At 33.4% G+C, this 17,051-nt stretch overlaps 2 protein-coding genes across 3 annotated transcripts; both read right to left on the bottom strand.

The window, feature by feature from the left end:
- Window positions 1-5,132: 5,132 nt before the first annotated feature.
- LOC149741775 (uncharacterized) lies at window positions 5,133-13,107 on the bottom strand. 2 transcript variants are annotated; one of them, XM_089893652.1, is made up of 12 exons: window positions 12,966-13,107; window positions 12,236-12,358; window positions 11,884-12,069; window positions 10,216-10,358; window positions 9,708-9,916; window positions 9,158-9,436; window positions 7,156-8,940; window positions 6,728-6,902; window positions 6,278-6,541; window positions 5,839-5,970; window positions 5,532-5,642; window positions 5,133-5,324 (listed from the first exon to the last, which is right to left on the bottom strand). In XM_089893652.1, exons 1-12 carry the CDS (start codon window positions 13,042-13,044, stop codon window positions 5,223-5,225), a joined length of 3,588 nt encoding a protein of 1,195 aa, XP_089749778.1. In that variant the 5' UTR covers window positions 13,045-13,107; the 3' UTR covers window positions 5,133-5,222. The 2 variants fall into 2 exon arrangements, with proteins under 2 accessions (XP_089749778.1, XP_089749779.1); XM_089893653.1 differs by having other exon boundaries at window positions 9,158-9,397.
- LOC149741774 (intraflagellar transport protein 57 homolog) lies at window positions 12,966-16,634 on the bottom strand. Its single transcript, XM_089893654.1, has one exon. It carries the CDS (start codon window positions 15,555-15,557, stop codon window positions 14,298-14,300), a length of 1,260 nt encoding a protein of 419 aa, XP_089749780.1. The 5' UTR covers window positions 15,558-16,634; the 3' UTR covers window positions 12,966-14,297.
- Window positions 16,635-17,051: the final 417 nt, after the last annotated feature.

Raw genomic sequence — 17,051 nt, 5'->3', positions numbered from 1 at the left:
TTCGAAATAAAGTATTTTAGGATATGCTAGAATACCTAATTATTCTGTAATGTGCATCCTCTAGTCAGGCGCTGGGCGAATATTGTAGGCTTTTTATTATAAGTTAAAATTTTATTTTAAATTTTGTTCGTTTTTTAATTTTCTGACTTTCGGGCAAAAAAACATTTGCGGGTCAATAAAAAACAATGTTTTCAATAGCTACCTAAAATAATTAAAATGAAATCAAATTACTGAAGGAAGTATAGGGTAATAATGCAAAACTTGATCATACAACCTAACGAAAAAAAAGAAGACATGTTTATAAAAGTGCAGACATACCAGCAGCATGACTGCATTCATGATATGTTTATCACAAAAGAAATTGTCAAAGTTCTTCAATGTGAATTTGTTTTCTTAAAACTCAACACTAACAATGATTATAGCTGCATATCTTCTTCGATTTCAATGCACGTCAATTTTTTAATATTAGTGTATATGAGAGGAACCTAATAGCTACTAAAATAGTAAATAAAACTTTTCACACAATGCAATACCAATGCAGTTATTATTTGTTTTGCTGAATCATCTGGTAAATTTTAACATCTGTTGAAGTGAATGTGATTCGCAAACTACTACTAAATATAAAGTAGCATTATTATCACACCTGGTGTTGTAATTAGGTAGTTTGTAATATTATAATCTATTATTAGGTCTGTCAAATGTGGAAGGAAATAAGAAACAATTCACAATGATTTATTGCATTATTGTAATACAGTGATTAGCCCTATTGATTAGTCTAGTGGATTGCTGGTTAAAACATTAAGCAAGTATATCGCTGTGTTTTGCATTAGCCAATGTTGTATGGCCAACAAATCGGAAATAAACATATTTAAACTATGCAAGCTGCTTGGAAATAATTGTTCAAACTACAGACAAAAAGAGGCATCAATAAAACAGAACAGTGTTAAATAAAACATAAAATTTATTAAACCTACCTGTACAAGTGTTAAATATTATTAACAATCTTAACTGTAATTATTAATACAAAAATGGCTAAATGCTATTATTTATACTGAGTGACAATTATAAACAAAAGTACAAGTAAAAAGCAGACATTTCGAAAAACACTAGTTTGTAGTTAGTAACTGGCTTCTCCAGAGAGACCAGTCTTACAGCTTTACTAGCCTGAGGCAAACTTTAAAAACAGAAATTTACAAGACCAACAAATTGGCATATCTGTTTTATCTATTTCAGTATTATATGTATTGTCAATCTATTATAATTTCCAAGCATTTATATAATTTAAATGCTGTAAATATTTATAAAAAAAGAATTCTACCACAATGCTAGATTGTTTTAATTTAAAGTGCTGTAATATATCATCTGGCATATGATCTAATAATTCCAATCATATTCAATTTACCTTGCTTTGATATAAAGTGACAAAGCATGTTTTCTCTTATTTTAAAATATAATTTTTGACACAGATGCCAAACTTGTTAAGAAGTACTTATTCAGGGAATCAAAGGCGCCAATCCTGCACATAGCTTAGAATATTTAATTATTATTATGAAAATCTTAGCACACTTTTAATATAACAGGTTAACTCGTACTCGTGATGCAACTACCAAAGGTTCGGTTTGGCGAAATTATTCAACCGTATCAGTGATGTTGGCAACTGTTCAGTTTGGACTGAATCATATGTGCTGATTCAGAAAAAGACGAACATTTTTAAGACTATAAAGATATGAATTTTGATAAATCGGTTAACAAGACAAAGGTCAATGTTTCTACATTTTTATTGCCGACTCTGCTCCCGACCACCTAATAAAGTAATACTCCCTTTTCTGTTTAAATATTAACAGTTCTGCTCGCGATTTTCCATAAAGAAACATTCGCTTTTTCTATATATATATTGAAGCATCTGGACGCGATACCCAATAAAGAAACACATCTTTTTTATTAATAGTGAAATGTCTGATCCCGAGCCCCTGCACATTTTTTAGCGCAAAGCAGAATGTTTCTTACGAAACAGTTAGGTATTAAAATGTTGATTATTTGCATTATATTGGGGAGTGTTAATATGTGCATTTTATGCCACATATTAGTATTTTTGTAACAATAGTGCTTATTTTCTTTATTTGCGTAACAAAGGTTACGCTGGTAACAGTCAATAAGTTTTGAGTTTTCGAATTAACTGCTAGTCCATGTTGCAAATTAAATTTTAACTAATACACGCTTATTTATTTCTGCTGTGCTTTTCTCCTGTCTGTTTACCATCCATGTATTTTAGTAATGCGCATGTTATTATGAAACAATGTTCGCCCATAATACACATTATTAACCACTTAACCAGAACATTAAGAAACAAAAGGATTAATATGTATAGCTAGTATTCCACCATAAGATAGAAATAGGTTATATACTTCGATATATTCATTAAACATATTGAAAAACTAAATTATATTAGTTTTAATACAAAATAATGACCAAAACAAAAATAGTTTTAAGTACTAGTAAGTTAAACATTTTACATTTATACAGTCAGCACTTATAAACAGTTTATACCTTATCCCAGCAGTACATTCGGAACATTCCTTTTCTATTACATAATACCAACAACTATGGTTACAAATAAACACCCGCAATCAGTTACAGACTTTTTACAGTTTATGAGTTTAACAAAGCTTTTATAGTAAAAATTCAGCCATATACAAGCAATAAAGTCAATGTTTAGCCTAAAATGTATCAAATTACATTTCCAACCACCTAAACACGTAAAAAATATTCCAACAACTTAATAAAGATAACGGTTTTAACAGTTACGGAAAAAAGTAAAACATATTTTTAGAATTCTTTAATTAACAGATGCGACTTCCCTGACAAGTCAACATTTTCTTTCCACTAGGTGGCGTTCAAATTTTGAATATTAAATTTTGGGGAGTAGAAAAAACAACAGAACAAAGTGTAGACAACAAAATGAAAGCATAACTTTAATGATTAAGCACGTATCACGATATGCAGAATTGTAACCTTTTTTATACCCGAGAATAAAGTAATCTTTAAAGTTGGCGACTTAAAACCGCGGAAAAAACGTTTGTTGGTTACTTCTGGTTTGATTTTGGTTGAGCTTCGTCGACCACGGTAGTAAATCGGTTAATTTAAACTATGTTAGTTATAATTTGTTGCAATTCGACGGTTAAAGGAATGTCACATCACCCAATCAGAGCCATAGAAATACCCAATCACAATGCTTTATTATTCAATATTACCACTGCGGATATTTATTTCATGAGACATCATATTCTCATAAAAACAGGCACTCCCCCGTTGAACACGGTTAATGAAAACCCGTTCGGCCTTTTGCCCGATACTTGGGTACCAGAAAAGGGAATATATATAGCAAGATAATATGAAATGTTTTGTCTCGGATTAACACGAAGTCAATCAACCCAGAGCCATAGAAATACCGAGTAGTCCAACCCATTGTTACGTAAATCACAAATTGAACGGCAATTTGGGTCCAAAATAACACAGTAGGTATAGGGAAAATGTATGTTTTTCGGTAAATTACAGAAAAACTTGGGCCTAAAAACAAATTTAAAGGTTGAAAAATGTAAAAAACATGTGTTATTTGTTTTCTGTGTCAAAAAAAGTCAAAAATTAGAATTAGAAGCGGTTGATTTGCGACATTTTAGTCATTTAAAGCGGTTAAATTTATACATTTTTTCTAAAAAATGTTTGGTAAGGTAAATAGAAGCTGTTTTACACCTTCCCACAATAGGAAAACACAAACAAAACTTAACAAGTTCGTTTAAACCCATTGTCAAAGTCACCACTTTTGCTCTATTTTGGACACACATAGACGGCAGTTGGACTACTCGGTGTTTATACGACTCTGAATCAACCTAACCAGCAATCTTGTTTATTCAGTGGGGGCTATAAATAACACACTTGGTTTCATTGTCGGACCCAAAATCAGACAATCTATCACGATCGAACAGCAATATTTTCTTAAAAATAATCAAAGAAGCTTTTCAGAAAAGAAAACTGTTTGCCGTTTTTGGTATTCGTACAACGTTAGATGACGCAGAACAAGTTTTCATTTTTGAGAGTGTTCGTACATGAAGCGAGGCGAGAAAGACAGATAAACGAATTTTGTTTTTGAAACCCGGGAAGAGATAACTTACAAAGATTGAATTGCTTGCAAAGATGTGAGAACATGCTGCAGGGGCGTCCATGGACTTTGTTCGGAAGGAGCTATATGGTTAGTGATGCTCTATCGGAATATCTACATATATAATAGCCTTTCCGGTGTCGTGATATCTTTCGTTTCGACTGATATATTTGTACTAGACGCTACTGTGCCCGCGCCAGGACTGCGCACGCGCAGTAGGTTGGATCAAATTCAATATAGTTGACCTACGAGGTCTAATAACTACGGACCGACTAAAAATTGTTCTGGGCAAAATTTTACTAGACATATTTTGCAACGTTTAAAGTTATTGAATTTTAAATTCAGTCAAAAGATTAAAGACTAAATGCAAGAATTACAAATTAAAATATGTGGAAAGGATCGTGACAAAGAACACCCAGACCAACTGTTTAACGAAAAGAAATCTATAGTAGGATGGGGGAAGATGGGACACCTTTAGCACACAATATTTAAATATCCTGATCGTGTTTTAAATAATTAACACCGGTCGGGAGGATACAGTTTTATAATTCTTTGAATGCTCTTTGTTTACTACCAAATTGAACGCCAAAATAGAATGAAAAGGTGTCCCATCTTCCCCCAACCTACTATATATGATCACTTACGTGCTGAATAAGTGACATCTGTTCATAGCATTCGCCCTATGGCGGCGATCATTCCATTCTTAATCATCATTTGTTTTATTAAAATAGTTCTTAGGTTTTCTCACCGGTATAGGCATACACATCTGTACGATTAAATTATCTATTCTAATTTAAGTATGAGAATTTGTTAAACAAACTGAAACTTTTCCCTTAGGTTAGAGCGCACCCCGCACCCCTCGTAACTATATGATGTGGTTTTAGCAACTTGATACTGCTTATAAAAACTGTGGTCATTATTGTGTTGGAAAACAAGATCTGGAAACAGCTACAAAATACACAATAAATGCCAACTATCCAATTCACATTTATGTAATAATACTTCAGTACCAACAAACACAAAATTTAAATGTGAATATTTTATTCAAAATAATCAAAGAAGTAAACTAAGCAGGTAGAAGATCAAAATCATCTGAAATGTTGACCATTGGAACATGAAGCTCATTTACTTCACTTTGTTGAAAAGTTCGATGAGAAACGTCCAGCTCCTGCATATCATGTTGATTGACGTGAATGAATATTTTTACAATTATTACTGAAACAATGGTTGGACCTTTAGTCCTAAATTTCTTAATGTTATAGATAGACGAGAAGTATTTATTAAGCATGAAGTATCTATGTTACCGTTTCAAACATAAACGCCCCAAAAATATCAATTATTATCAGACATTATTATAATATTTATTACGAATCACCTGTAGTTTAAGCAACCATTCAGTTTTCTGAACTGCAAACATTGCTTCTGCTTCGTGTTTTTGTCGAGACAATAAACCTTTTTTCATCTTTTCAAATTTATCATCAACATCCTAAAACAATCAAATGGCTGCTTTCAGCATTTGATTCAACTCAACAGTAACACACACATATATCACCAGAAAATGGTGGTTATATTTTAATAACATATATTTCTAATAAATACAGCACCAAGGTGCAGTGACTACAGCATGTCAGCAACCATTTCATACCCAAAGATACAAGTTCAAAGTTAAATTAAATCATTACCTGCAGCCAAGCTAAAAACATTCGTGCATTAAACCGATCCCGAATTGAAGGTTTACCACTTTCATCATTTGTTTGTCGGGGAATATTATAAACTTCATTATCCATCAATAATGAACAAGCACTGAATGGTGCCTGAACAAATAAAAAGTCGATTGAAAAAATGTTTAAAATAAGTATTGTTCTATATAAAGAAAAATTTGTCTTTTGTATACAAAGTTACTTCAGTAATGTGTGTATTTTACCTTCTTATTTAATTACCATCATGTTACAACCAGGCAACTTAACAGTTTTGTTTGGCACCAGAATTAAAGCATTGTGGTTTTTCCAACATGGATTCAGAAACAGTTCGGATATAACCAAAATTTAAAAGTAATAGTAATAGTGTCTTCAGATTTTCTAAAACTAGGAAGTAAATCTTCGAAAGAAATACTGAATTCACCTGCTGATTATGAACAGTCCTTGCAGCACGTGAATGAACACGCATCATTTCTTGCTCACATGAAATGATCATCTTTTCACGTTCGATTGCGTGTTGTACTCGAAGTTTTACTCTTTGCTCTTCGTGTGATTTAAAAAGGTCGGTCATCGGCCCACAAATAAATGGTGGAGGTGCTAGAACAGGGACAGATAATCTGCTCTCCACATTACCAACAAGCAGATAACCACCAGTAAAGGTCATGTATTCCCAGTAATACTGGGGAGCCTAAACAGGATTACTATTATTAAAATACTAATTATTAACAAAAACATTACAAAATCTATTTTACAGTGCCAACATACACACAGAACTGTTAGAATAAACTGAAATATTGTGTAACAATGAAGATAAACAATTCAAGAAATATAGTTCACATGCAATCATGTACTGAATCAACTTCAATAAATTGACCTGGGGAATGATAGAAGTGAATCGTTTTCTTTTTTCCATCATCCACTTTTGAATAGAAAGTCTTTCTTCATAAACATTCGATTGTTTTGCTGATTCAACAAGTTTTTCAAGTGGAATATAGATAGGTAACTGCTTCCTTTTTTCACATTCGAAGTCTATGGTGTCAAGTTCAAGCCTGATATAAAATAATAAGGTCAAACGACTTCAGGTACAAATATAATAGTGCAGAGGTTCCAAAAAGTTTAGGCTATTTTCCATGCCTGTTTACTGCACAATATTATTTTAATTATTATTTAATTTTTTTAATTAGGCAATACTATTGGGACACCTACAAGCAGGTTTAATGGGAACAACAAATCATAAAAAGAGATACAGACAACAAAACAGAAAAGAAAAGATGAAACTTACATTTCATATTTAAGACTAACCTCTGTTTAATATATTCCTGGATAAGTTTCTGTTGTTTTGTTAGTTCTACCTTTTCTTTAATAGGACTATTTAATATTTTCTTTTGTTGATCATTATCAATTTGCTGATGATGTTGTAAGTCAAGCTCATGCAGAGTATTATTGCTTTCTTTTTCTTCTACTTTCAACGTGGATGTTACAGTGGTGGTGGTTGAGACAACAGTTGTATTTCCGGATGTTGATGAGAATGATTCGTTCATTTTTGTGTTTACTGTCGAGATGACATTACAACTTGATATTGGAAATTCAACAGAAGGCATATCAATACATGTGATGACTGTAGAAGGTTTTGAAACGTTTGGTGCAGAAATAACAGGAAATTTGCATTCCATATCTGTTGGTAATACATTTGAGTTACTAGTAACTGTATTTTCCTTACTAGAAGATAGGACTGTGTAAGGATGGTGAGTACATGGAGGTGACTTTACTGTCACTGTGGTTACAGAAGGCTGGTTAACTTGCTTCTGCGTGTGAAGGGCTGGAATACTTTTGTCATTTGTTGTACTTTGAATTAGGTAACTGAACGTCACTGGTGTTTCGTTTGCTTTCAACACAGGTGGTCCACCTAATTCAGTTTGTTGGTCAGTGGTTGTGATAAAATCACTTAATGTTTCTGAAGTTGTAGTTGCTGGTACATCACTCTGAGAATCAATAATCTTTTTGACAAAAGGTCTGGCTAGTTTTTTAGGTTTAATTTTATCCACTGGAGATCCAAGCCATTGTTGGTCAGTGGTTGTGACAAAATCACTTAATGTTTCTGAAGTTGTAGTTGCTGGTACATCACTCTGAGAATCAATAATCTTTTTGACAAAAGGTCTGGCTAGTTTTTTAGGTTTAATTTTATCCACTGGAGATCCAAGCCATGAATCTGTATCAAGAAGCTTCACTTCAGCACGTCTTAAAACCTTTTTCTCTTCATGTTTTAAGCTTTTTTCTTTCTTTTGTACTTTTTTTTGTTTGAGTTTCTGCTGTTTATGGTTTTGTTGACGTGAAACACTATCTGTGTAACAGATTAAATTTGATTTTGAAAAGGTTAGTGTTTTTTTGACATCTAATTTTACATCACGCTTTTGGTTTTGAGGTTTGATGGTAGTGGTTTTCTTTGTATCATCTGACGTCTTTCCACTTTTCAATAATTTTGGTACAGTTTTTGGAACATCTGAATATGATTTATTCGAACTATTGCTTTCTACAGAGTCCTGAAACAAACTTGATTTTTCAGTCCCTGATTCAGCAGTGCATGTGATAGACATGGGTGATGCGGGTATTGCAGAATCCACCTTGGTTGGTGTAGAAGTTGGGATGACTGATGGACTACCAAAGTTTGTTAGTTTACTTGATAGTTTATTTTTTTCTTCACCTTCACAAACCTCAGCAGAGTTAACACTATTGACATTATGATTATCTTGTAAGGAATAAGATGCAGGTTTGGATTCGGCCAATTTTGAATCTATGTAATTAGTTGGTGATTTGAACAAACGATCAAACATCATTTCAGATGTTTCATACAAACAATCTTTCCCTTTTGATTTTGAATCTGACCATCGTTCTGTACCGTAATGGAGACTTGGTTTTAATCTGATACCACCAGCATTGTTTAAAGAATCTTCAGAAGTTGGAGAGAAATCATAAACATCATGTTTAAGGGGTGTGTGGACAAGACTGGTCATCTTATCACCACCTACAATGTTGGGAGAAATACAACTGCTGATGTCACAATCATTTTTCCGGTTGATTTTGGAGTATCTGAATATTCAATAAACGGATTTTGCTCATTTTATACTTAATACTATTAAAAAAAACAATAAAATAAGATTGTAGTTTTTACTTTTAGTGGAAACACTAAGCTTACTAATCTAACACAGAAGTAGGAGACTAAAATTGTTTATTTTTTAGTTAGACAAGCAAAAACCCAACATTTAAAATCAGGAATGCTCAGAAGCAAAAGAAGAAAAAATATTACCTTAACTCAGTCGGTGTATCATCTTTTGGAGAGGAACTAGTTCTGATTAATTCAATGTCTTGAGATGGTTTTAAACAGCTGATCGATGACTTAGTTAAACGGTCAGTTTGTTTAACTTGAATAATACGATCATATTCATTTGAATCGGAATCTAATGATGAAACACTAAAACCTTTGTAATCTGTTGGAGCAGCTGTCTGTTTGAACAACTCGCGACTTGCAGTAGATGCGTGTGGTTTACTGGGGGAATGAGCAGATGTCACTACACCCATTGATGACCTAATAACAATCAATCAGCTAATAATGTATAATCCATTAATTTGGAAATTCATGCCCACATTGAAATAGGTTTGGCTACATTACATATTGTTTCTTTATTTTCTTTTATTAGTGTTTTTTTTATATTGGCTCCTTTTTGTAGATAGAAAGAAAAAAGGTGAGAAAAAAGGGTTGATATTTAAATAAAAATTAAACTTACTGTTACCATTTCATAGATAAACTAAATCGCAATGTTAGTTTAGTTTTAAAAATGTAGGTCTATTTTGTGTACCTTATCGTGTGAGATTTTGCTTCAGTTTCCTGAATTTCCTTGATAAGAGGATCAAGAGAAGATCCTTCCTGATCACTTTCATCACTGAGTATCACTTCAGCTTGCATCATTTTACGAATCGATTCATCATCACCAAGGTCAAGGGGTCGCTCACCATGTTTGTTTGGAAGGAGAGGATTCGCTCCATGTTTCAACAACAAGTGCACCAGCTGATAAAGATTTTTATAATATTTAACAATTGGAGTTTAAGGTCATAAATAAAACAAAGTTATATTTTTGCACAATTTTATTCAGATTCTCATTCGCATTTCTTAAACCTATATTTTCTTACATTACACAACTTATACTGAAACTTTTTCCTGATTATTGTTAGTTATACAGTGCAACTTTCCCAGCATAAAACACCAGTGTGCAGTGAATATGGTAGTTTAAAAAATCAATGGGATATAAATATGTATTTCTTATTCAGTAACTTTAACTAGTCAATACTATTAAAATATTCACATACGTCAGAGTGAGCATTGATAACTGCATCATGCAGTGGATAATCATCATCTAATCCCTTCGAATTTACATTTGCTCCACTTTCCAACAAGAATTTGGCTATTTCAGAGTAACCATGATTGCACGCCTCGTGTAAAGGTGTCCAACCTGTGGTATTTAGAAAATGTAATAGCAGTAATTTACAAACTTTTCCCTTCATAGAGTAAACAGGAGATGATATATAACAGTTGAATTTCAACAGGGTGTGTAACCTTTACCACAGGAGGGTCGGATACATAGGATTCCTGGGTTGTCATCCCAGTTTAAATATTTAGGGTTACAAACATTCTACACACGCCGCTCCACCTATCGATTAATTTCATTTGTGTAAAAAAAACAATACTTCAGCAGAAAAATGCACCATGTGTAGCGTTAAAATCATCCAGAAAAATGAAATTCACTGCCTTAATCTGTGTAAAGACGTGTTAGAATTTCAAGGATTGTCCTGGTGTTCAATATAAGAAAAATTTTTGTTGTCACTAATATTTCAACCCAAATCATCATTACCTCGCTATCTTCCATTGAAACAGCCTATTTTTTTTAAATTCACTTCTTACTTTTAAGCATATTTCTTTTGCAACATTGATAAAAACCCGGCTTTACAAAATTACAGTCAGTTTTTTATACAATTAAAATTAAGTAACTAAACAAGTAAACAGACTGCTTTTTGGCTTTCCCTATGCACTTTATGAAACACTGACTGGTGACTTTTTAATTATTTCCACAATTTAATCTTTAGCGTTACATTCATCTGGCTTCCCATAAACCCTTTATAAAGTTTTGTCTCATAATGTTGGTTAACGTTGTCTTGTACCCTTTAGTAACACTAACAGTTTGATTGCAAATCAGAAATAAGGGCCATTTATCTGCATTTTAAATTAAGAAGTATTTTCTACCCCCTTTTTTGTCTTGGGCCAATTTGCTACAGAATTTGCTAATTCAGATTCAGAGTGCGGAAAACCAGTTTACAGTAACTCGGCAATACAAAGTGTCAGTTTAGACTGTTTTATAATTACTTTTATTTAGGCTATCTTTAGAAATCCTCACTATTGAGTAATTAACAGCTTTGACCAGTAACTTTTCCCTTAAATTTTGTCCACTGACTACTCAGCGATTGACAACTTTGTGAATTGTGTTGTGTTGTTTGCACAATGACAAGCTAGCAATTAAAGCATTGTTACATCAAAGGCCATGGATAATAAATTGGATTTGGAATAGTTTTGCTGCCGCACGCTATATAAAGTTGGCATTTTACCTCAGACTGCAGCATGTTTTGTGGTGGACCACAGGTTGCACACCCTGTTTTAGAATATGCACAAACACAAAGAGTAAAACTTCAAACTTGCATTTTCTACTTAAGCTACTACAGTTATGAGATAAAGTATGTTATAAGCATTTCCACAGTGAACTTAAATAGCCTACTAGAGATACTATTAAACAAAATTATTAAAAATCAAATTCACCATTAAAATGATGATTTGTAGCTTTACAGCTGTTGCCTAACTAATTACCATTTTACTAAAATTGTTTATTAACATTAAAGGGGTTCGATATTTCACCTAAAAAAATATATTCGTAAAAACTAACCAAACAAAATCTGCATAAGATTTAGTAAAGTCACACTCCCACACACCTGCATAATCTTGCACATTAATATCAGCTCCCTGTTTTATTAGATCCACGATTGCATGCATATCCCCACGTATAGTTGCCAAGTGTAAAGGAGTTTCACCTCGCTCGTTACGTTTGTTGACCTTATCTTTCCTACCACTGCTACCCGGTGTGCGGCGTGATGATGATGTTGGTGTTGAATCAACGTCTAAACATTAAAAGTAGAAACACCAATATCAACCACATAAGTATACATATATTAAGTAGAAATAAATATCTGGGTTGTTAAATAACTAAAAAAAAAAATATATATCAGAAACTTGTACCAATACAAAGCATTTTAAAATTCAGCAGCTTAAGAAAATTATCTTCACCTGAAGCAGGTTTCTCTTCAGCTGTCATTTGCATTAACAGTGCAAGTTGTTGTCTCTCAGACAATGGATAATATTTTGGTCGGCTGCTGTTGGAAGAATTTTCTCTTTTTTTCTTTTTTTTCTCTAAAATTAATGAACAAAAATGAAGAACAAAGCAAGTAAAAAATAATTAAACAACATAGAAAACCAGCTAAAACTTAAATTAAATATAAAACAGAAACAAAAATCAACACAACTAAAATAGATTTCTGTTAAATGTAAAGATGCACATTACAGAACTGTTGCGTAATCAAAGGTTATTTTGTTGGGTATTTTGCCAGAGAAATAAAATATCAATCAAAAAATTAAATATAAAAAATTTATATTATATAAAAAACAAATCTAGAAACGATTAAAGTTAAGTGTTTTTTTTGTGGGGGAAAATCCCATGAATTATTGTGTTGGTATATTTTGCTCCACCAGTTCGATTTCACAACCTTTTTCTGAGGCTGTTTATTTTTTTAAACTTTGTACTATCTTTGGATTACATTTAAGCATTTTTTATTATATACAAATCTTAATTTTTCTTTGGTATGCTCTTTTAACATAAGGAAATTTGCTTTAAACATTCATGATGCTGCGGAATATATGAAGTATTTAATCGTTGTTACCAACTTGTTAGCGTAGATGTTATTATAAACCAACCATGGCATGGGTGATTAAAACTCGCATAAAACATATTTATATAAACCTGAACCCGATAATAAATTTGGACGATCATCATTTTCAGAAAGTTTTCGCTTGTAAGATTTTTGTTCATCTTCACTCATTATTCAGCACATTCTTTATAACTAGTATCTGCATGTATATTAATCTAAAGAATAAAATACACTATAAAGTAAAAGCTATAAAAATATAGAAACTACAAACAGCATAAACGTAAATTATATATATAAATACAAAGAAACAGTGTACAGTCATAAGGTAGATACTGGACGATACACCAACCACTCTGGTTTCTGGTTTAATAAACCAAAATGCCTTCAGACGTACACAACTTTATCACTTACACACAATAATAAAGGAATAGAACTTTTAGTGATCCGTTGACAAATAGGTTTTATTTAGAACCAAATAGGGGCTGGAGTCAAATTTTATAAAATGTGTATAGAAAGTCCTTACTGAGCAAAATCTACCATTTTAACTTTTCCATTCGAAACAGTACCGTTTCCAAGTTATTCTAATTTATATTTGTACCCGAGACGTCACAAGTGCTTCTTGCTTAAGTGCACAAACATCCCTTACAATAGAACATGGTAAGCTAATGATTTGCTTTGGCGATATCTCATTATTCTCATATGCGAAAAACTTTTTAATAAATACTATTTTAAGGCATCAGTGGTAGAAATACTTTTTAAAACAAGCATGGCTTAAATGCTATTGTTCGTTTTACAAAAAAAAATATCCAAACTTATGTAGAATGTAAATAGGCATTTAAGTCATTTTTGGATTCGGGAAGTTAACTATATACCAGACAAGCATGACATACCAGCCCAACCAAGCAGTGGCTACCTGAACACAAATAAGTTAGTATATCGACTTTGGGTAAAAGTCTTGTGCCTAAACGAGAAGTACCCATGACAGCAGAGATGTAAATGAAGGGATGATAACCACGGCCTACTAGAGATATCTCTAGTAGGCCATGTGATAACTTGAAAACGGTATCGTTTGGATTGGAAAAATTAAAAAGGACTATCTGTATACCATTTTTAAAATTTTACTTCAGTTTCCCTTAAGTAATATATTTTCATCTTTTGTTTAATACATTAATATTTATATATATGTAATAAATATCATTACACAAACAAAAGGTTTAATGGGTCTGTCCTTCTGCACTTTTAATGAATGTTACACAATTGTGTGTAATAGACTTACATGACTTAACTTTGATTTACTCATAGAAGCGATACAAAGAACACTATAAACCAAAACAGTCCAAGCACCTATTATATTTTATCAGTTAAATTCATTTGGGCACCAACATTTTAAACTTCCTATTTACATTTAAACACAAAAAAAGAAACTATAACAGTTGGGATATGAACTTCTTACTATCTTCTTCTGTGTTTTCGGAACCTTTATTCATATCTTTGTGCATGAGTGTTTTGTCTTTTATCCTAGCTTGCATAAGCACATGCTCTATTACGCCAATTCTGATATCCATTTGAACTGACTCTGTTTTTAGTCGGTTAAGGGTTTGCTTGATTTTAACCAGGGGAGCACCATCTGTCATGCTGCTGCCCCTGTCTTCCATTTCAAACTTCACTTTTTCCAATTCATCAGTGAGGTCAGCCAGTGTACGGGAATGCTCTGTTACTCCACCACTACCCTGCTTGTACTTTTCCTTTGCATGAGCAAGTTTATCTTGAGCACTTCTATATTCTTGTACATGATGCTCCAACTGATTGTTGATGTACTTTTCCCGACTCAAAATCTTTTCAAGTGTTCGTTGAATTTCATCATGTAGCTTGTCAAGTTGTTTCTTTGCATCATGCAATGAAACTTCAATTCCAGATTTATGTTGATGCATCTGATCTATGTGAATGCGCCAATCCTTGTTATCAGTGCGTACTGTCACTTTTAATGATGGCGTTACTCGTTCAACTTCAAGTTTCCATTCATCAGCATTGGTTTTAGACAACATTATTTCTGAATGCTTTAGGCCTTCACTTTCTAATTTGTTTGATGAAAGTCCAAGATCAAGAAAAGGTTCTGCACCTTCTTCATCTGACTCCTCCCCAGCAATGACATCATCTTCAACTTTATCCAGCTTCAATTCTGCTTCATCTTCATCCATGATAACATCATCTTCCTCTTGCTCTTCTTGGGGGTAAGTTGGTCTGTCCCAAGTAAATTCTGTACTGAGCAAAGCAGAATCTGCAAGTCGGTCTAATACAAAGCACACAAATTCTCCACTTCCAGTTTTTAGTTTTGATGGAGGAAAATCCGTTCCAACTCCGAATTTTCTTAATTCTTCAATAATATTAGAAATGGTTGCATTTGGATCATCATACTCTTGTGGCATATCAAACTGGTGACCAGCCACATTAATCAACCACGCACTTAGAGCAGTGAAAACATAGAACTGTTCACCAGAATTTGTAACTAAGGCAAAATAATGCCTAGAAAGTGGTTTTACATTGTATTTTCTTAAGAAATGCTCTTCATAGTTCAGTAACTTCAACTTGTCACTAAGCTCCAACATAACTTCAAACATATTATAAATCCCACCAGGACCTCTTGCTTCTTCATCTGCTCCACTGCGTCTAACATCCTCAGTCATTGTAAGCTGGACAATTTCACTTTTAAGCTAAAATCTATTCAGAAAGGGCTGACCTAAGAAGCAAAACACTGATATAAACATTATGTCACATGCAACGGCGGACACTGGAGGGTGCCAGTGGGTGCGCAAGCACCTCCAATAAAATAAACAATAGAAGTGCTAACTCGCGTGCTTAAAATCTCTCCAAGGCGGGAAAGACGTGCGCACTTAAAATATCGTAGTTACGATCAGTAATTCAAATGAAACAGCTGACGTTAATTAACAATAATCTGTCATGCGCAGCAGGGCTGCATGGTCGTGATAACCGAGGGTAACCAACTTTCATTAGAAAACGGGAAGTTTCCGTATGCGATTGGTACACGCGAGAGCGAAAAATATTAAAATTGAAGGAAGAGAAGCAACTAAAATTTATTAAGCTTGAATTTCTCTTCCTTTAATTTTCGTTCGTTGGGAATTTGCTTCTGGAAAGAAACGAATCGCAAGAGAAGATTGTAGCGGCAATCGTGCTTTGATCGGGGCAGAACGTTGGTTCGCTGCGGTCCACGATCAGCACTACGCGAGAAATCGTTGGCTTAAAGCCAAAAACGATGTTCATTGGATCATAGAAGAAAAGATAGTAATACAAATGAGCGGAAATGTAGCTTGCTTTTATTAACCCCCGTAAAAACTTCTGTTATTAAGAATTATTACAAATATCTTTTTCTTTATACGATTCTGCATCTTGCCACACTGGAATTCACAAAACGCACGAACTATTTTATATATATTTGTGTATTATCTGCGCATTTTGAACGATACTGATTATCGGGAAAAACAAATATTTCGGCCAACCTCTAGTTGCCAGCACCCCCAAAAATATTGATCAAGTGTCCACCATTGGTCACGTGGTACTCCTTTATCTGATGACCAGTGAAAATTTTGGTCCATGGAGTATTAATGTTCTTTAGATATCCTGTTACTTACTATGTAAGTACATACAAGATCTTAAATGTATTGGTATTACAATTTTGTTAGAATCCCGGTATATAACGTGGTAATACCTCGTTTTTACGAACCTTGCAGGATCAGAATTTTTAACTGTAATATCAGGCATGTAAAAAATAAAAATCCGGCCTATACCGGTTTGCATTTATGTTTTTCCGGCAGTTTTCCCGGCGCGTGTGTTCTGAAGTCAAATTTTGCATCTCTATCTAGCCCCGCGTTCGTGCGCCGCTTTCACCATGTACGAGTCTTTTGGATATAAGCCTTATGGTTTCTCCCGCGGTCCTTCGTAGCGTAGAAATTTAATTAAAAATGTGTCAATCATGTTTCGTCTTTTCCCGATCAAAGTATGTTTTCCGCGACGATTTTCACGTGTAACACAAGCGTAAGTGTCACAGGAATAAACATTTAGCCGTAAAATTAAAGTTTTGCTACTGAGCTTTTCTAATAAACACGGCATAGTGTCATTTATACTACGCGCGACAAACTTTGTCCGGTCAACATTGAAATTAA

This window comes from Ciona robusta, chromosome 1, assembly GCF_009617815.1.
Source record: "Ciona robusta chromosome 1, ASM961781v2".
In the NCBI taxonomy this organism is placed as follows: Eukaryota; Metazoa; Chordata; class Ascidiacea; order Phlebobranchia; family Cionidae; genus Ciona; species Ciona robusta.
This window is presented reverse-complemented; position numbering and strand designations above follow the sequence as displayed.

Bases quoted from the DNA above. Each gene is read 5' to 3' on its own strand.
- LOC149741775 (XM_089893652.1), bottom strand. From the start codon at position 13,044: ATGAGTGAAGATGAACAAAAATCTTACAAGCGAAAACTTTCTGAAAAT. The intron at 10,359-11,883 runs GTGTGTGGGAGT...TAAATACCACAG, and splicing joins TAATGTGCAAGATTATGCAG to GTTGGACACCTTTACACGAG. The intron at 6,903-7,155 runs GTTAGTCTTAAA...ATTTTATATCAG, and splicing joins CAGGAATATATTAAACAGAG to GCTTGAACTTGACACCATAG.
- LOC149741774 (XM_089893654.1), bottom strand. From the start codon at position 15,557: ATGACTGAGGATGTTAGACGCAGTGGAGCAGATGAAGAAGCAAGAGGT.